The 20,726-nt window shown below is 38.5% G+C and overlaps 1 protein-coding gene across 2 annotated transcripts in view; it reads left to right on the plus strand.

Moving 5' to 3' along the window:
* Window positions 1-20,726, plus strand: part of SUPT16H (SPT16 homolog, facilitates chromatin remodeling subunit) — a 31,667-nt gene that overhangs the window by 5,221 nt on the left and 5,720 nt on the right. Inside the window, exons 2-23 of one of the 2 annotated variants that reach the window (XM_060146310.1) lie at window positions 4,283-4,348; window positions 5,833-5,925; window positions 6,958-7,128; window positions 7,778-7,930; window positions 8,491-8,637; window positions 9,042-9,193; window positions 10,673-10,845; window positions 12,222-12,312; window positions 13,118-13,191; window positions 13,329-13,441; window positions 14,557-14,622; window positions 14,738-14,833; window positions 14,912-15,027; window positions 15,115-15,268; window positions 15,775-15,902; window positions 16,438-16,573; window positions 16,679-16,805; window positions 17,071-17,189; window positions 17,684-17,809; window positions 18,137-18,249; window positions 18,540-18,615; window positions 19,027-19,196. In XM_060146310.1, the coding sequence (XP_060002293.1) occupies window positions 6,994-7,128; window positions 7,778-7,930; window positions 8,491-8,637; window positions 9,042-9,193; window positions 10,673-10,845; window positions 12,222-12,312; window positions 13,118-13,191; window positions 13,329-13,441; window positions 14,557-14,622; window positions 14,738-14,833; window positions 14,912-15,027; window positions 15,115-15,268; window positions 15,775-15,902; window positions 16,438-16,573; window positions 16,679-16,805; window positions 17,071-17,189; window positions 17,684-17,809; window positions 18,137-18,249; window positions 18,540-18,615; window positions 19,027-19,196 (2,465 nt within the window). In that variant the 5' untranslated portion in view covers window positions 4,283-4,348; window positions 5,833-5,925; window positions 6,958-6,993. The remainder of the gene's footprint in view (window positions 1-4,282; window positions 4,349-5,832; window positions 5,926-6,957; window positions 7,129-7,777; window positions 7,931-8,490; window positions 8,638-9,041; window positions 9,194-10,672; window positions 10,846-12,221; window positions 12,313-13,117; window positions 13,192-13,328; window positions 13,442-14,556; window positions 14,623-14,737; window positions 14,834-14,911; window positions 15,028-15,114; window positions 15,269-15,774; window positions 15,903-16,437; window positions 16,574-16,678; window positions 16,806-17,070; window positions 17,190-17,683; window positions 17,810-18,136; window positions 18,250-18,539; window positions 18,616-19,026; window positions 19,197-20,726) is intronic. The other variant, XM_060146306.1, reaches the window with a different exon arrangement.

Raw genomic sequence — 20,726 nt, forward strand, 5'->3', positions numbered from 1 at the left:
ATCATACTTGCTTTATCACATATCCATCCCTCTTGATAAGTTTTTTTCCCCAAAAAGTTTTAGTAAACTCAGTCAGTTTACATTGTTATGCTCATGCAACTATTTTCACTGCTGGGCGAAGCAGTAGAATACAATTAATTACTTTTCCTTTTCTCTGCAGTTTTTCATTTTTCATGGCATTAATGATTACTTCAATTTCTCTCCTCTTTTAAATGTCTCTAGCCCTAATTTTTTTCCTGCAGATCTGTCATAATCTCATCCATTTTTTATTCTAAAATTTTCACACTCATCAGATATTTTATTAATTCTGTGTTTGTTTTTTAAATACCGCCAACACCCACCCACCCACCCACTCAGCCTTACATTATTCTGCTCTATCTGTACGGGTTGCTCTCTAGGCCTGTTGAAACTTGGAACTTTCCAGTGTCCCCTGTATCCTACAGTCCATGTCTTCATTTTTTTTCCTTTGTTTTGTTAGAGCATTTCTCTAAGAGCTTCTTAGGAAAGAATACAGAGAATAGATGTTTCTTGAGCCCTTATGTGTCTTAAAAAGTTTTATTCTGTCTCCACTTTTGGTTAATAATATAGTTCAGTGGGTATAAAATTCAAGATTGAAAATCTCTGAGAGTTCTGCCCAGAATTTTGAAGCTATTTGTCAGCCTTCAAGCTTTCAGTCTTACATTTGAGAAGAAGGCTGATGTGATTCTATTTCCTGTTCCAATATATGTGGCCTATTGTTCTCTGTAAAACATCTCTTTATTCCTTGTGTTTTGAAATTTCACTGCCCTGGTATGAGTCTTCCCCCCCCACCCCCTTTGCATTGAGTTGGGAAGTGGGGGGCCATTTTAGTGTCAAGACTCACATCTGTCAGTGCTGGAATTTTGCATTCATTGATCATTTTCTCCCCGTTTCCTCAGTGATCTGGTTTATTTTCCCCCTGAAATTACGATTTGGTAAGGTTTAGACCTTTTGGCTTAAATTTATTATCTTTCCATTTCATTTCCTGTCTCTTTATCTTCTACTTGCAGATACTGTTTCTTAACTTTATTTTACCACTTTTTATTGAGTTTTTTTTTCTAAGTTCTTTTTTGTCCCCTATTCTTTTCTCGTTTCATGGATGTACTATATTTATTTCTCTTATAGGGGATGTTTTATTTGATTTTTATTTTCTGTCCTCGGCCATGCCTGTTTCCTCTGGATTTCTTTGCTTTCCTTCTTACATGAAGGACACTTCACAAAAATCAAAATGAGGCTTGGCTACCCATTTGTATTAAGAATAAGGTAATAAGAAACTGGTGGGAGGCTCTGCTTGAATAGGGTCTCTCAACTAGTAGAGAGGGGTTACGATAGAGTGAATAGGTTAGCTTGTTCCATGGAGAACCCCCAGATACTGACAGTATCTGAAGTATTTTCTCTGAATTCAGTGATGCTCAAAGAAAAGTCCTCTGATTCTTGTCTTTGGGGCAGTTGTTGTCATTCAGAAAACAGATTTTCATTTAGTTTCTCAGCATTTAGTACTTGCCTTCTGCTGGGCCTAGTATCTAGAGCCTTTTTGAGCTCCTTTCTCCAGAGAATAAATTAAGTCTCTTTGAGGAAGGATTAGGAGTTGTCTCAGGGCTTCCGAGAACTGGGGACTTAAGCTTGCTGACCAGACCTTCTGTTCTTAGCTCTGAACTTATCCGTGTTCAATATGTCCCTTTCCCCTTCTCTAATACTTGGTGCCTCCCGAGCCCTGAGCCCATTAGGGCTCTATGAGATACGCACACTTAACATCAATATCTTCCGGCTCAGAATGCTTGTCAGGCACTTAGTCATTTGCCACTCTCTGTCATCTTTTCATCTTCCAAAAAATTCTTTAACCTTAATACATCCAGAGAACATACTTTATATCACTGTAAGTGGACAATTGTGTCACTTAGCAAAAAATTAAAAATTGCTGTTAAAAAGTAAAGATAATGTAAGCACAATTGATACTATTAAATTGTAGGGTTTTTTAGGTTATATTTTTAAAGGTTATATTATTCCATTTATAGTTATAAAAGATCGGCTGTATTCCCTGTGCTATACAATATGTCCTTATAGTTTGTTTATTTTATACATAGTAGTTTGCACGTCTTAACCGCTTACCCCTATTTTGTCCCTCCCCACTGGTAACCACTAGTTTGTTTTCAATATCTGTGAGTCTGTTTCGTTATAGTCACTAGTTTATTTTTTAGCTTTCGCATATGTTATATCATACAGTATTTTTATTTCTCTGAATTTTTCCCCTAAGCATAATACCTTCTAAGTCCATCCATGTCGTTGGAGATGGAAAAATTTCATTCTTTTTTATGGCTGAGTGAAATATTCCTCTGTGTGTGTGTGTGTGTGTGTGTGTGTGTGTGTGTTTGTGTACACGTACGCCCCACATCTTTATCCATTCATCTGTTGATGGACACTTAGGTTGCTTCCATATCATGGCTGTAAATAATGCTGCAATGGACATTGGGGTGCATATATCTTTTTTTCTTTTTGGCTGCATTGGGTCTTTGTTGCTGCGCGCGGGCTTTCTCTAGTTGAGGCGAGCGGGGGCTACTCTTTATTTCGGTGCCTGGGCTTCTCATTGTGGTGGCTTCTCTCGTTGCAGAGCACGGACTCTAGGCGCATGGGCTTCAGTAGTTGTAGTGCACGGGCTTAGTTGCTCCGCGGCATGTGGGATCTTCTCAGACCGGGAATTGAACCTGTGTCCCCTGCACTGGCAGGCGGATTCTTAACCACTGTGCCACCAGGGAAGTCCCTCTTCATATACTTCTAAAAAATTTATTACTGTGTATTTTGAATTTTCGTACGTGTTTTTTTTTTGCTAAAAATTTTGACTCAACCAAGATTTCAAGTATCAAAAAATACTAAAAGGGACTTTTTGGTTAGTTTCAGTGGTGTTTTTTGTAGACAGATGTTTAGGAAATATATGTCAGTAGCCAGAACACGTAAGCATTAAATATAAGGGAATACCTGTTGCTAATTTTGGGAGGTTATCAAGGTACTAGTAATTCTAGTGCCACAAAATCCCATAGTTGGAATGCATGTAGCAAAATTTGGGGGAGGAGAGAATATTTGATGCCAGAGTTAGTGTTAATATATGTTGTAGGAATCATAACACAGTGGTTCTCAAACTCTTTGATATCAGGACCCCTTTACATTCTTAAATTATTCAGGTCCCCACAAAGCATTTCTTTGTATGGGTTGTATCAAGTACCTAAAGAAATTTAGCTTCAAACATACATGAAGCTGGAAAAGGGAGAAATTTTAATAATCTTTTCAGATTATTATGGATATTCTTTGTTATTACTACACTAAAAGTCTGGAAGTGGTAGTCTCTTGAAAGTTAGTTGTAATGTGGAATCTAAAACCACAGCAGTGAACTTTTCATACTCAAGTTATGGGTCTGTCTTGCACCTTTGATCCTTTACGCATGGATGATTTTGTAACAAGCGTTGCTTATTTGGAAAATATTGGTTCCCTCAGTTGTACAGATCTGGTAAATGTACACATTTCATTTTATGATATTGGAGAATCGTGTATGTTAATATCACCACCGATATCAGAAAAGTCTTGAGTAAGTAGAGAAGCTGTCAAGTTCACAATGGTGGGTACAAGTTTGTCAAAATTTTGATTTTTGCTTGAAAACTCGAATTTCATCATTGACAACATGTTTGTCATTTGTTTTCCTTGAAGTGCTAGGCTCACTTAATTCATTTTCAAGAAAATGTATGCCAGATGCCCAACTCTGTTTAAATGGCTAGTTCAGTTTGTTTCTCAAGTAATTATACAAGTGCTTTTCCTTGAGACAACCATCATACTTCAGTTTGCACACAGAAATGCTTTGTGTGTACTTCCCATTTCTTTACACAGAATATTAAAAAGACATATACTCAAGGGTTAGGATTTCATAATATTAATCATTTTTACTGTGTCAAGGACATTTTTTAGTGAAACTGGATTTGTTTCCTATGAGTGTGATAGTGAAGAACATAGTTTGGTGCCACTGCCTTGGTGCTGGAACAAATGGTTATCTGCATGCGAAATAATGAAGTTAGGCCCCTTCCTCACACCATACACAAAAATTTACTCAAAAATGAGTCCTAGATCTAAATATAAGAGCTAAAAGTATAAAACTGTTGTCGAAGAAAGCATAGGTCAATCTTCATGTCCTTGCGTTAGGCAACCCACCTTAGATATGACATCAAAAGCACAAGAAAAGAATTTGGACTTCTTTAAAATTAAAATCTTTTGTGCTTCAAAGGACAATATCATTACGAAAGTGAAAGAAAACCCACTGAATGGGAGAAAATAATGCAGATCATATCTGGTAAGAGACTTATATCTAGAACATAAAAATAACTCTTAAAGCTTAGTAATAAAGCAGTAACCCAGTTACAGAATGGGCGAAGGATCTGAATACACACTTCTCCAGAAAGGGTATCAGGAATCATGTGAATGGGGACTCAGTCAACATCATTAGCCATTAGGCAAATGCAAATCAAAACTACAGTGAGCTACTGCTTCATACCCATTGGGTGGCTATATAAACAATAAAATAATAAAAAAGATAACAAGTATTGGTCAGCATGTGGAGAAAGTGGAACCCTCATACGTTACTATTGGGAATGTAAAATAGTGCAGGCACTTTAGAAGACAGTCTGGTGTTTCCTCAAAAAGTTAAACTTAGGGCTTCCCTGGTGGCGCAATGGTTGAGAGTCCGCCTGCTGATGCAGGGGACGTGGGTTCGTGCCCCGGTCCGGGAGGATCCCACATGCCGCGGGGTGGCTGGGCCCGTGAGCCATGGCCGCTGAGCCTGCGCGTCCGGAGCCTGTGCTCCGCAACGGGAGAGACCACAACAGTGAGAGGCCCGCGTACCGCAAAAAAAAAAAAAAAAAGAAGAAAAAAGTTAAACATAGAGTTACCATATAACGAGCAATCCCTCACCTAGATATATACTCAAGAGAAATATGTGCACACAGAAACTTCCGTGAATGTTTATAGCAGCATTATTCATAGTAGCCAAAAGATGGAAACAACCCATATATCAAACAATTGATGAATGGATACAATGTGGTATATCCACATAATGGAATGTTACTCAGCAATAAAAAGGAATGTGGTATTGATACATACTACAACATAGATGAACCTTGAAAGCATGTTAAGTGAAAGAAGCCAGACACAAACGCCACATATTATGATTCCATTTATATGAAATGCCCAGAATAGACAAACCCTTAGGGACAAATGAGATTAGTGGTTGCCTAGGGCTGGGGGGAGATGGATAATTATTGCTAATGGGTTTTTTGGGGGAGGATGAAAATGTTCTAAAATTTGTGATAGCTGCATAACTAAATACACAGAAAACCACTGAACAGTACACTTAAAGTGGGTGAATTGTATGTGAATTCTGTCTCAGAAAGCTGTTTTAAAAATAGAGTAGGGTTTCCCTGGTGGCGCAGTGGTTGAGAGTCCGCCTGCCGATGCAGGGGACACGGGTTCGTGCCCCGGTCCGGGAAGATCCCACATGCCGCGGAACGGCTGGGCCCGTGAGCCATGGCCGCTGAGCCTGCGCATCCGGAGCCTGCTCCCCAACGGGAGAGGCCACAACAGTGAGAGGCCCGCGTACCGCAAAAAAACAAACAAATAAAAATAGAGTAAATGATGGCTGTGAGGTTGCCAGGCAAACATGTACCTTAAACTTAAGAATTTCTGTTAGGAAAAAATTACACATATCTTGGGTATATACTGAAGTTTGTATTCCTATTTTGCTAGTGTGAAAGAAAATGAACAAATTACTCTACTTTTCAGAAAGGAGAAGATGAGTATGCCAACGTTGATGCCATTGTTGTATCAGTGGGTGTTGATGAAGAAATCGTTTATGCCAAATCAACTGCGTTACAGGTGAGAAATTTACAGCTGTGTTTAGCCCTGAGCGTCATTGAATCAGCTACTAGACTGTTCAATATCGTAGCCACTAGCCACATTAAAGTTTTAACTTCTCAGTCCTAAGTCTCAAGTACTCGGTAGTGGCTATCATGTTAGACAGAGGACATACAGAATATTTCTGTCACAAAAAGTTCAGTGAACAGCACTGATTTAGAACATAAGGAAAAAGGAAGAGAAGTATATAAATTAGGATGGATTTAACTTTAAATAACAGAAAAATCTAAATAACAGTGGGTTAAAAAAAAAATATTTCTTTTTCTCTTAGATAGTCTTCAGGGACCCAGGTTTTTTCCCGGTCTCTACTCTGCCATCCATAGAGTATAGCCCTTGTGCTCATTTTGCAAAATTTGCTGCAGCTTCACCCTTATATCTGCATTCTGAGCAAAAAGAATGGAGAGAGGGAATAAAATGGGAGACCCTCCCTCCTTTTTTAAAGAGACTTTCTTGAAGTCCCACAGAATACTTCTACTTATAACTTAATGGCCCAAATTTAATCTAATGGTCATGCTTAGCTGCAAGAAAGGATGGGAAATAGGGTCTTTGTGCTGAGCATTTTGCCCAGCTAAAGGTCATGAGTCTCTTCGAGAGAGAAGATATGAGTAATTGGTAGGCAACTAACAATCTTTGGGGAGCTAGAATGCACAGTTCCCTGAGGTGCTTCTCTGTCTCTTGTTTTATGCATTTCTGTCCTACTAAACAGTAATATACTTCCTATAAACACAAATTATCCAAACGATTTGATGGTCTTTATTATGGAATGTTTCAAACAAATAAAAGTAGATAAAAGAATACATTGAACTCCTCCTGTGTACCCATTGTCCAATAAATTGTCAACTCCTGACCAATCTCATTTCATTCGAATCTACATCCAGGTTCCCCATTCCACGATTATTTGGAAGTTAATTCCAGATACCTTAATTTATAAATATTTCTGTGTAAGTACATTAATTTTTTTGTATCTGTACACACTGTTGTCTTTTCCCATAGACATGGCTCTTTGGTTATGAACTAACTGATACTATCATGGTCTTCTGTGATGACAAAATCATCTTTATGGCCAGCAAGAAAAAAGTGGAGTTCTTGAAACAGATTGCTAACACTAAGGGCAATGAGAATGCTAATGGAGCCCCTGCCATCACACTGCTCATACGAGAAAAGGTCAGAACTAATAAAGAAGGTGTCATAAATGTGAAAGAATGTTTAAAAGTGATAAACAGAAAAGCCTTCTAGGAATTTAAAAAATACAGGGGAAGATTTAGCTGACTGTCATTTGTTAGTCAGGAAAAAAAGAGTTCAGTAGTCCTGTCACTTCTGCAGTAAGACAAATGGGTTATGAAATTCTGGTGCACACTAACTGTATCCATTCTTGACACTGTCAACTTGTTTGTTTTAATCTGAGTGCCTTAATTAGAACAAATAGCTTTTAAATATCCTTAAGGAAAATGAGGCATACCTCATTTCCAGTTTTTATCAAATGTACTCTTTTTTGTTATACTGCCCACTTCTCTTCTGAGAAGATTTCTTCTCAAAATGTTGTTCACCTTTGTATTTGAGTTTCTTAGCTGTTCCTGAAGAAAAAGAATAGCCTTCTCCGCTTATATGGTACTTCACTTAAGCATATAAAGATATCCAAAGAAATTTTGCGTTACCTTTTGGTGTGTTATAGTCTGCCCTAAAGAAGTAGGTAGTAGAAGGGGAAATAGAATTTATTCTTTCTGTAGTTTAGAATATTCTCTGCCTAGTACTAGTAGGACATAGATGTCTAATTCTGAAATTGAACCCCTTTTCCTCCCTGTGGCACTGATAGAATGAAAGTAATAAGAGCAGCTTTGATAAAATGATTGAAGCCATTAAAGAAAGCAAGAATGGCAAGAAGATTGGAGTGTTCAGCAAAGACAAATTCCCAGGAGAGTTCATGAAGAGCTGGAATGACTGCCTCAACAAAGAGGGCTTTGACAAAGTAAGAATACTCTTGGAAATAGGCACATTGAGAGTTGAGAAGAAAAAAATTGTGAGGAGCTTCCATAACAGATAACGCAGAGAATTTGTTTTGGGAAAGCTATATATTCATTCACATTTCCATTTTTTATTCCCTTCGGCTGAGCAGTAAGGCAGTTTTCTTTCCAGTTAGGAATGAGGCATTCAGGAGAGAGTTCAGGTACTTCAGAGGGAAACTGAGGAAAATCTCTTGTCCAAAAAAAATTTTGTTTTTTTCTTTTCTTTCCTGTCTGCCTTCCTTCAGCCTTTATGGAAACCTCAAGAGAGAGGCATTTATATTTACATTTTAAGTGATACATTAGTTTAATGCCTCTTAGAATACACCAGTGACCTGGTAAAGAGCTCTTTCAGATGTTTATTCAATCCAAGAAGAGGAGATTTAGATATTCTGCAGACTGCTGATGAGTAGTTTGCTGTTAAATAACCAGATATCATCACTGATAATATTTGACTTGGGGGAGAGAGATTTCTTTAGCAATTCCTTATCTGCATGTTAGAAACTGTTTATCGCTTTGATTGCAGATAGACATCAGTGCAGTTGTGGCCTATACCATTGCTGTAAAGGAGGATGGAGAGCTCAATCTAATGAAGAAAGCAGCCAGCATCACCTCTGAGGTCTTCAACAAATTCTTCAAGGAAAGAGTCATGGAAATAGTCGATGCAGATGAGGTGAAAAGAGAGGGGGGCGTCTTTTTACTGTTTTAATGAAGCAGAAGTAAGTCTCTCCCATGCGGCGTTTTTTGGTGTGTGTTCGCCTTCCTTTGATACATAAGTTGGTGTGTAATTGTGCCAGCTCTCTTTCAAAATAACTATAAACCTGCACTGTCGTTTCTGGAGGTTACCCAGTATTTCACTTGAGAATTCCTTGAATAGCTGTGAATTCCACATATTCTCTAAATTTGCTTTACATGTACACCAGTATGTTAAGTGGTGCATAAACCACTTCGTAAGACTTCTATAGCATCCTATATGATATCAGGATATATGTTATCTTCAAATGGTGATATCCAAAAACCCAACACCCCTCTGCCACTCTCTAGTAAGTATTGTTTTATTTCTGGATATACTTACAGAAAGTTCGACACAGCAAACTGGCTGAGTCTGTGGAAAAGGCCATAGAAGAGAAAAAATACCTAGCCGGGGCAGACCCTTCTACCGTGGAAATGTGTTACCCTCCTATCATTCAGAGTGGTGGCAACTATAACCTCAAGTTCAGTGTGGTGAGGTAAGTAGGAGAATTTCAAAATATAACAACAACCAGAGCATTTCAGCCTTTGGCCTGTTTTCTTCTTGGACTCATTCTGGAATTCAGAAAAGTAGGAGGAGGGGCTTCCCTGGTGGCACAGTGGTTGAGAATCTGCCTGCCAATGCAGGGGACACGGGTTCGAGCCCTGGTCTGGGAAGATCCCACATGCTGCGGAGCAACTGGGCCCATGCGCCACAACTACTGAGCCTGCGCATCTGGAGCCTGTGCTCTGCAACAGGAGAGGCCGCGACAGTGAGAGGCCCGCGCACCGCGATGAAGAGTGGTCCCCGCTCGCCGCAACTAGAGAAAGCCCTCGCACAGAAACGAAGACCCAACACAGCAAAACTAAATAAATAAAATGAATTTATTAAAAAAAAAAAAGTAGGAGGAGAAAGAATAATCATTAGCCTGCTTTTTACATTATCTTCTTGTCTTATTCTATGCATATTTTTATTTTATTTCACAGTTACTCATTTCTTACTTGAGTATTTGATTGTAAGCATTTTCCAGATGATTTAAAATGCCGAGAAAAATGCAAAATGTTGAAAAAAAATCTTATTAGATATATCGTAATGTAATTCCCCTTCTGATTTTTAAAAAATACTATAAAGAGGGGACTTCTCTGGTGGTCCAGTGGTAAAGAATCTGCCTTCCAATGCAGGGGACGTGGGTTCGATCCCTGGTTGGGGAACTAAGATCCCACAAGCCACGGGGCAACTAAGCCCACGCACTACAGCTACTGAGCTCGCGCGCCTCAATGAAAGAGCCCGAGTGCTGCAACTACAGAGCCCAGTGCTCTGGACCCCGTGCGCCACAGCTACAGAGCCCACACACTCTGGATGGAGCCCACGCGCCACAACTAGAGAGGGAAAAACCCGCACACCACAACTAGGGAGAAGCTCGTGCGCCACAGCAAAGAGCCTGTGCCACAACAAAAGATCCCGCACGCCTCAACAAAGATCCAGCATGCCGCAACTAAGACACAATGCAACCAATAAATAAATCAATCCATCCATACATACATACATGCAATGATGTTATAACCATAGGCTTTAAAATAAATAAGTAAATAAAATAAAAATTACAATACTGTAAAGAATGCTGTGTGTCCTGGTTGGTTGGAAAGGATTAATTCATGGTGAATTCATAGTGGACTGGTGGAAAGGTGTTGCCTTACCATCATGCTGTTAGGTTATAATGAATAAAATTCAGTATATGTTTTACATACTTAGGATACAACAACTTTTTACTGAATTTTTATCCTAAAAGCTTTGGCCATTAAAGTTACTCCAGAGCATTTATAAACTGATTTGTTCTTTTAAAAAAAAGTTTAGGTCATTTTTCCGCTTCAGCTTTGGGATATAGCAGGGAAAGGTAGTGATTACAGGTGTGTGTGTTAGTGATACTAAGGACTTCACTAGTTTGTGTAATGAAATGCTTTCTTCCTTTGGTCTCTAGTGACAAGAATCACATGCATTTTGGGGCCATTACCTGTGCCATGGGTATTCGCTTCAAATCTTACTGCTCCAACCTTGTTCGCACTTTGATGGTTGATCCTTCTCAGGAGGTTCAAGAAAATTACAACTTTTTGCTTCAGCTTCAAGAGGAGCTGCTAAAGGAACTAAGACATGGTAAGGTGCCTTAGATAAGGTTTAGAAATCATGTAACAAAAATGTAGCATTTATGGGCGTGTTTATCCCTGAGGCTCTTGTACTGTAAATAGAATTAGATTTTACTAACCTCCAGTCATCCTAGCATTTAGTTCCTCAGTGTACTTTTATGCATGGGTGGTTATTGTGGTTTTATACTGTTGTTTAAAAAAACCTCTGACTGGTTAGGCCTCTGTGTCCAGATCTTCATAAAATACTCTGGCCTTATTACTTTTCTTGAGAAACTTCTGAGAAGTAGTATCTCTCCCAGCAGGCTGTGTAATATTAATCCTATATTGAATGGATACCCGGAATCTTAGTTTGAGAGAAGATCTAATAGCAGCCCTGCTGAGCAAGCAGCTGCCTACCTCAAGAGCAAAGCACTTGACACCTCTTTTGCCTTGAGACTTTTCACTCCCCGATGGCTAAATGGGCCTTCATGTTTACCACCTTCAAACTACTTCGTAAGCCCGCTCATGTTTTGCAGAGCTTCCAGGCACCATTCCCCCATGATACCTCAAGTCGATCTTGAGAAATCCAATTAGAGATCATAGTCCTAGGTAGTTTAATAATAAAAACCCCTCTGAGGCTCCCATATCTGGCTTGAAATATGTATTCAGATCCTAGACCCTGAAAAATTAAGTCCAGAGTTCTTCCAGCAGTAATTCACCCATTTAGTAGTCATGTTTTTCAAAATGTATAATAAGTTTAATGTGATACCTTTTATCAACTCTTGAATTATTTCAATGAAACCAACTGGGGTTCCACAGTCCCACTGGAGTGATTCTAAAAAACAGTGTAATTAAAGAATGACCAGGCAGATTGTTTTTTAAAATGCACATTTCTAAGTCCTACCACTCCTGCAACTGTATTCCTTATTTTACGCTTTGAGAAACCCTGCTTTAGGAGATATTTATTTATTTATTTATCTCTCTATCTATCTATTTGTTTATTTATGGCTGCATTGGGTCTTTGTTGCTGCACGCAGGCTTCCTCTAATTGCAGCAAGTGGGGGCTACTCTTCGTTGCGGTGTGGGGGCTTCTCACTGCAGTGGCTTCTCTTGTTGCAGAGCGTGGGCTCTAGGCACGTGGGCTTCAGTAGTTGTGGCTTACGGGCTCTAGAGTGCAGGTTCAGTAGTTGTGGCGCATGGGCTTAGTTGCTCCGCGGCATGTGGGATCTTCCCAGACCAGGGCTGGAACCTGTGTCCCCTGGATTGACAGGCGGATTCTTAACCACTGTGCCACCAGGGAAGTCCCTAGTGGACTTAATAGGTGAAAAAAATGTTGATTAAAAAAATGTGATTTGGGGCTTTTTTTTTTCTGAAAGATGCTTTAATGTCCCATGTCTGTCTCATTAGGTGTGAAGATATGTGATGTATATAATGCTGTCATGGATGTGGTTAAAAAGCAGAAGCCAGAACTGCTGAACAGAATTACCAAAAACCTTGGGTAAGATGCTATGATATACATTGTCACTCTGAGTCAATTTTCGTGACTGGTAGTCAGGCAAAATATTCTTAGATGATTCAACCAATATTTATGGACTATTAAACTTAACTGTGTGCCAGACACATTGTGTTATCAGAGAATGTGAGAAATGCTTGAGTTCTACTCCCAGGGATAGGGTGGAGATTTTTCCAGACCAATGTAGTAGATGCCAGTAGTGTTCCAGCCTTAAATTACAAATGTGAGGAGACATTACATACTATATTTCCTTTCTTAGAACACCTCAGCTCATATTTGCAAATTAAGTACTCTGAGATATCCTACTATTTAAATTCTTTTTTCAATTTTTATTTTATCCAGTGTTTCTCAAATGTATTTGACCACTGAACACCTAGAAATACCTAATAACATCTTACAGAACCAAAGACATTTGAGAAACAAAAGGTCTAGGCAGTCTCCTTAGATGGAAGCTAGTTGGGGTATATAGTTTATTTCTGTCCTTCTCTGATGGACAAGAGGAAATATATTGACCTATACCAAGTCTTGGCCTAGGTGACTTAATGAAGCCAGTTATCACATTCTACTAAATATAATGAGTGTTATATGCAGTACTTAATTAGAAAGTCATTTTCAACATATTAACCCAAAGACTGTCCTCAGATCTTCTTTAACTGACTGATCATCAGGGGCAAATCACTCAGCATGTTTGCTTGCCTTATCTTGAAAATTGAAATAGGATATATTGTACTTGACTCAGGTTAGAGGTCTTTTAGCCTACTGCTAAAGTTTCTCTTCATTCCTTTTTTAGGTTTGGAATGGGCATTGAATTCCGTGAAGGCTCTTTAGTAATTAATAGTAAAAATCAGTACAAACTGAAGAAAGGTGAGTTTTACATGCATGCAATAGAAAAATAACTTTTTTGAAACTTCTCTTTTTGCTTTGTCTCCCTCTGTTCTGTATAAAATCACACTTCTCCATCCTTTCACAGTCATTGACTCATTCCTGTTTTGCTCTTTTAGGAATGGTTTTCAGCATCAATTTGGGATTCTCAGACCTGACTAACAAGGAAGGGAAGAAACCAGAAGAGAAAACCTATGCCCTATTCATTGGTGACACAGTGCTTGTGGATGAGGTATGTATTGCTTCTTCCACTTTGAGTGGTCATGAACTGACTTTGGAAGTGCATTTTTACCCTATGGTTCCCCCCTCCTTTTTTTTAATTGAAGTATAGTTGATTTATAATATTATGTTAGTATCAGATGTACAGCAAAGTATTCAGTTATATATTTTTTTCAGATTATTTTCCATTACAAATTATTATAAGATACTGCATATAGTTCCCTGCGCTACATAGTAAATCCTTATTTACTCTTGTTTATTGCTTATCTATTTTATGTGGGTTTTTTGTTTTTATATTTGTTAAATGCTAGCTAAGGGGAAGGAGAGATCCCTATGATAGCCTAATACAGCTAGGGATAGAGATTGTTTAAGCCAAACCCTTTATTACATTGTGGCTTGAACTTCAATTATGATAATGTCAGGAACTGATTCTGATAATGGAACTGATTTTTTTTTAGTAATGGCTTTATTGAGCTACAGTTTACATACCATACAATTAAAGTGTACAATTTAGTGATTTTTAGTATATTCACAGTTACGCAACTATCACCACAGTCTAACTTTAGAACATTTTCATCACCTCAGAAACACTGTGTGCATTAGCAGTCACTCCCCACTTCCCCCTCAGGCCTAGGCACTGACTTTCTATCTCTAAGGATTTGCCTTTTCTGGATATTAGGGGTCTTTTTGTGACTGGTTTCTTTCACTTAGCAGGAACTGATTCTTAATAATAGCAAATATTTAAGTGCTCTTATTATAAGCTAAGCATGTTTATGCATTAATTCATTGAATCCTTATAATAACCCTGTGAAGTAAATATTCTTATCCAAGTATGCAGATAAAGAAACTGAGGCACAGAAGTATAAGTAACTTGTCTAATGTCACAGAGCTGGAAAGTGCTTGAGCCAGGTTTCAAATCAAGCCTGTATTCTTAATCATGATCCCAGCGTTGCCTCCCAAATTGTAGTTCCTGATGTGCGTTTCAGAAGATAACTGGTTTTATTTGTTGTCAAAGATTTTTTAGTACCAGAAGGTTCAAAGCATGGCCCAGCTATTTACTGGGTTTGAAAGTGAAAGTGTTTCACTTAAATGCTCTTACAGATGTCTAACTTCCTACTTGTATTCCAGGATGGCCCGGCTACCATTCTCACTTCTGTGAAGAAGAAAGTGAAGAACGTGGGGATTTTTCTAAAGGTAGGAAGAAGATAAATGAGTGGTGTAGGAAGTTTGATACAGTGAAGAAGATAAACAATATTGGCTAAAATAATTAAGACCTGAATTTCTGATTATGATTTTTTTTCCCCCATAGAATGAGGATGAGGAAGAAGAGGAAGAGGAGAAAGATGAGGCTGAGGACCTGTTGGGAAGAGGTTCCCGAGCAGCATTACTTACAGAAAGAACACGGGTAAGTTTACTGTATTAAGTTTACTGTATTACTTTGATGGTTCACAGGTTTTGATAACTTGGGTTTTTGCTTCTCCAGAATGAGATGACTGCAGAAGAAAAGCGAAGAGCACATCAAAAAGAACTGGCAGCTCAACTCAATGAGGAAGCAAAGAGGCGACTGACTGAACAGAAAGGGGAACAGCAGATTCAGAAGTAAGAGTTTGCATGGAGTAGTAAGATTGTTTTAGGGTTATATGTGTTGTGCAGAAATTTCTCAAAAACATCTTATTCCCACTCCAGAGCTCGTAAATCTAATGTGTCCTATAAAAACCCATCTTTGATGCCTAAGGAACCACATATTCGGGAAATGAAGATCTATATTGATAAGAAATACGAGACTGTAATAATGCCTGTGTTTGGCATTGCGACGCCTTTTCACATTGCCACAATAAAGGTACTAACTTTGAATCAAGCTCCATCCAAACAGTGTCTTAAAATAGATGACTCTCCTGCTTATCATAGATGACTGTCTTGTCTGCATTCTCTCTCACATTCTGCTCCTTCTGACGCTACCTTTCCCGCATTACTGACTTTCCCCCATCCCTAATCTCCTGCTGTCATTTTTCTTCCTTTCCAGTTTGCACTTTGGAGAAAGTTAAATGATCTAGTCTAGAAACATAATTTGCCTGTTTCTCTTTGAACTTTGAGAATTTTTTAACCTTTTTTCATAAATGTGGCACAGAGAAAGAACTTTGAGAACTCAGTGATTCTTTTGGAAACACATTTGGTCATATAAAAAAATAGGCTAAATATGTAGTTTATTAGTTTTAGATTAAGGATTACAAGCTAGGTTTAGCAGCTTGTAACTACTAACTTAATTTTAGCATCTCTATAGCTACTGATCTTTATCTAGGAAAGAAATCTGTTTATTTTGCTAATGCTTTTCCTTTCTTTGAACAGAATATAAGTATGTCTGTGGAAGGAGATTATACTTACTTGCGAATCAACTTCTATTGCCCAGGCAGTGCTCTGGGCAGGAATGAGGGCAACATCTTTCCTAACCCAGAAGCCACTTTTGTCAAGGAAATGTGAGTTCCCAGGAAAACAACCATCCCCAAATGCCTGTTGGCAGAAGTGCTACCCTCAGAAACATTTCGTTCTCTGTGCTGTGTTCTCCCCCATTCTAGTGAATGGCAGCACCTTCCTCGGTGGCACTTGATTAGGTTCACCTTGCTAACTTTGTACTGTTTTGAGGATGGAACCTAATTTAAATCCTCGTGAAGATATTTTATCCTCACTATATACATATTTGGTGATAAAATCTCAAATGTGTGCCACATTGGAGTCTATTCATTCTTGAGGTGGAATAGGATAATTTGGGGAAGTTTATGCTGGATTTGAAATATATGTGTGTTTCCCCCACCCAGTGGATTAGTCATTTATAATATTCTCTGTTTAAGAGAGAAGAAAGGGAGGCTTTTTCAGTTTTCCAGACATTGTTTCATCAGTCAGTAGTACCTTTTTCTCCTAAAAGATAATTAAACCAGTTATAAAACATAATAATGGGTTCAGGTTACCTGGCATAATAAAGAAACTCACATAAGTGCTTCCCCTTTTCTGCAGTACATACCGAGCTTCAAATATGAAGGCACCTGGAGAACAGACAGTACCAGCCTTGAACCTTCAGAATGCTTTCCGAATTATAAAAGAAGTGCAGAAGCGTTACAAGACTCGGGAAGCAGAAGAAAAAGAGAAAGAGGTGAACCTGAACACCAACAAAGCACCTTCGTGCAAAAGGACACATGTGGGTTTTGGGGACATGCAAAGATCCGTGAAAATTCACATTGATTTTCATTCTGTTTAGGGCATTGTGAAACAAGACTCACTGGTGATCAATCTAAACCGGAGTAATCCCAAACTGAAAGATCTGTACATTCGCCCGAATATTGCCCAAAAGAGGATGCAAGGCTCACTGGAGGCCCATGTCAATGGTATGGATGATGTCTCATGTGCCTGGGCTTTGTCTTCAGGGGCACATTTGTAGGAATGACAGATCAGATAATATAGTAGGACAAGGAAGTGCTTGGAGGAATCTACTTTGACATCGCTGTGTGGCCAGAAGGAAAGGAAAGCTCTGTACCTTATTGGCATTTCCTCTGACCCTGTTCAAATCAGCCAGAAAAGATTCAGTACCTTCTGGCCTAACCTGATGATGTTCCTTGATACTTAGCTGCTTCCTTTCTTCCCCCCCACCAGGTTTTCGCTTCACGTCTGTCCGAGGAGACAAAGTGGATATTCTATACAATAACATCAAGCATGCTTTGTTTCAGCCGTGTGATGGGGAAATGATTATTGTCTTGCACTTTCACCTCAAGGTATATCTTTTTATCAGCTAGCTGTGAGCTCTTAGGCAAGATCTTTCTATCTCCCTCTTTCCCTTGAAATAGTGATGAAAAATATCACCTATGGCATAAGATCTTCAGGAGGATTGAATCAAATAATGCTTATAAAGTCCACAGTGCCTGACATCTAGAAGGTGCTAAGTGTGTTTGTTCCTTTGGTGTGATATATAATGACCTCCGAAACGTCTAAGGTCTTCTCCAAATTCCTGTTTCTGAAAATTTTTGCTTTAGACAATTTATTACCAACATAATCTTTTAAAAATTTATACTCTTTCATATTCCCAGATGTCATTATTGATGATGACACCAGGGATGGTTTAACTGTTTTTACATAAATGCTGTGGTTTCCAGTGTAGATGTTTTAATATTTTCATGTTTTGTTGTTATCTTGCTTGTCTGTTGTGTAGACTTCTTTGTGGAAGAAGTCTTCTGACTTCTTTCTTGTTCTTTCCGCTTTGTGCCCTCAGAATGCCATCATGTTTGGGAAGAAGCGGCACACAGATGTGCAGTTCTACACAGAAGTGGGGGAGATCACCACAGACTTGGGGAAACATCAGCATATGCATGACCGAGATGACCTCTATGCTGAGCAGGTGAAATTTGGTTTTGCAGGGGAGTGAGGTAGGATGCAGTCCAGATCTGAGTTCAGTAATTGTTATATTTTATAAACAACACCTGAAACTATCTGCAGAACTTTCTCAAGTATCTGCTAGCGTGGTGTAGTGCTATGGCTTATGGATTAGACTTAAGTTGCAGGCTCAGCTCTACAGTTAATGTTATGGTGACCTGTAATAAAGTATCTGTGCTAGTATCATAGTTATCAGAATTAAGGACTACAAAAGCACTTCATGCTTTTGAAGGGATTACTATAAATAAGTAAAGTGATAATTGTAGTTAATTCGTAATTTTTTCTTCTGCAGATGGAACGAGAAATGAGGCACAAACTGAAAACAGCCTTTAAAAATTTCATTGAGAAAGTAGAGGCTCTAACTAAGGAGGAACTGGAATTTGAAGTGCCTTTTAGGGACTTGGGGTAATGTATCTCCTCCTCTTTTCGGCCTTTAGAAAAATTAGTTATTCTTCCTTTAATAATAATTTAACATGACATATCATGTCCTTTTTCCTATGGACATCCATTCCTTCTTGGAAATGTTTAAGGGCTGGGGTGAATGGCTAAGACTGAGAGGCTCCCTCTGGAAATGAGTTTCCAGCAAGCATGCTGGAGTTGTGTTTGGAATGGGAAAAGGAAAGAAGCCTGTTGTGGCAGCAGCAGTTTCTCTTGCAATGAGCCCCATCTTAGGTGAGTTTCTTGCTGTCTTTCAGATTCAATGGCGCTCCCTATAGGAGTACCTGCCTCCTCCAGCCCACTAGTAGTGCGCTGGTAAATGCTACAGAGTGGGTGAGTATTTCTGACCTCTTTTTAGGAAAACAAGTGTTAGAGAGAAAAGAAAGCAAGAGGGTAGACATTTTGAAAACTAGGTCCTTATTTCTTCGGATTTTCAGTTTTGATACTTATCTTAGGTATAAAACTTACTGAACAAATGATTCTTTAAAAGTCTCTTTAGTTTTTAAAGATAGTTTCTTTATATAATTTCCTTAAATGTATTCTCCTTGAGGAAAGATTTTGATCTTGCAGATCCTTTCACTGGGGCTTCTTGGTATCTTGTATTTAGTCTTTGCCGCCCAAAACAAACAAAAAAACAGTTTAGTTATCCTTTGTGTAGTGATTTTTAGATCCTGAAGGTGTTTGAAAATGCTAGTGCTTTGTGGGAAGTATTTTTATGAAAATAATCCTGTTCTTTCCTGACAGCCACCTTTTGTGGTGACGTTGGATGAAGTGGAGCTGATTCACTTTGAGCGAGTCCAGTTTCACCTGAAGAACTTTGACATGGTAATCGTCTACAAGGACTACAGCAAGAAAGTGACAATGATCAATGCCATTCCTGTTGCCTCTCTTGACCCCATCAAGGAATGGTTGAAGTAAGTAGACCTGCCAGCAATCTCCCACTTAGCCCATGAACATTGTACCATAGAATATGAGTGTGGTATGTCATACATAAAATCTGCTGGTGTACTTAGTGAAACTGCCTTTGGGTTGTTATCAACCAGGACTCGAAAATTTGGGATCTGTTAGACATAGAGCCACTTTTTCCTGAATACCCAACAGTAGTTTATGGATATAGGAAAATCAAAATCTAAGATCTTTTTTGATTCTACTTGATGGGTATATAAAAAGATCCATACACGTGTGTAATAATTTATTTACAAAAAGTGGGGGATATTTCTTTCTAGTTCTCTATTTTTACTAAAAGATGAGAGAATATATTTTTATTTTAGCCTTTGACATTCATATACTGACACTTCAGCTAAAAGAATTCCTCATAGAAGTACCGGAACCCCGATAAAAAGGGAGACATCACTACATAGGTAAAGGGTGAGGCATGTGTAGCCATGAGTGTAGATTGCTCTGCCCTCCTTCCCCCTCCACTTACCTGTGAAGGGGAGGCACTATAAATATAAATCTCCTCTTAAGAAATGGGTTGAGAGAGCTTAGAAATAGACTGTGAGAAAGATACAAATTTATAGTTAATATGAGGATTTTCCTAAGAAACATATGCAGGTAAGTGATATGGTATCACAAATATTTATTAAGTTTGTATGACTTTTTAAAATCAGCTTTATTGAGGTACAATTTACATGTAATAAAATTCTTCAATTTAAGTATATGATTTGATGTGTTTCGACAAACGTGTACAGTCTTGTATCTACCATCATAATCAGGATATAGAATATTTCCCTTGCTCACAGAAGTTCCTCATACCCCTTTATAATAGTCATTCCCCTCCCTTCAGCCGTCACTGGTTTCTGCCACTATGTATTTTGCTTCATCTAGAATTTCACATAAATGGAATTGTACAAGTATGTAATCTTTTGTATCTTTCATCCTTCACTTGGCATAATGCTCTTGAAATTGATTCAGGTTGTTCTGCACATCGTTACTATATTCCTTTTTATTACTGAATAGTATTCCACTGTATGGAGAGTCCATACTTTATTTACCCATCTACCAGTTAATAGCTGTTTGGGTTGTTTCCCATTGGGGGTCTTATGAATAGCTGCTATAAGTGTTATGTACAGGTCTTTGTATAGACATATGTTTTCATTTCTCTTGGATAAATGACCTAAGAGTGGGATTGCTGTGTCTCATGTTTTATGGTTAAGTGTATGTTTAACTTGATGAGAAGCTACCAAATCCTTTGCCAGAGTGGCTGGAAAACCTGCAGCATGTGAGAGTTATAGTCGCTCCACATCCTCACCAATACCTGATGTTGTCAGTCTTTTCCGTATTAGCCATTGTGGTGGGTGGCTGTCTCATTGTGGTTTCAGCTTGCATTTCCAAGATTACTGATGATTTTTAGCATTTTATGCTTATGTGTCATTCTGTACTTTTAATAAAGTATATTCATGTTTTTTGCCCATGTTAAAAATCACATTGCTTGTCTTATTACT

This window comes from Lagenorhynchus albirostris, chromosome 1 (genome assembly GCF_949774975.1).
Source record: "Lagenorhynchus albirostris chromosome 1, mLagAlb1.1, whole genome shotgun sequence".
NCBI lineage: Eukaryota > Metazoa > Chordata > Mammalia > Artiodactyla > Delphinidae > Lagenorhynchus > Lagenorhynchus albirostris.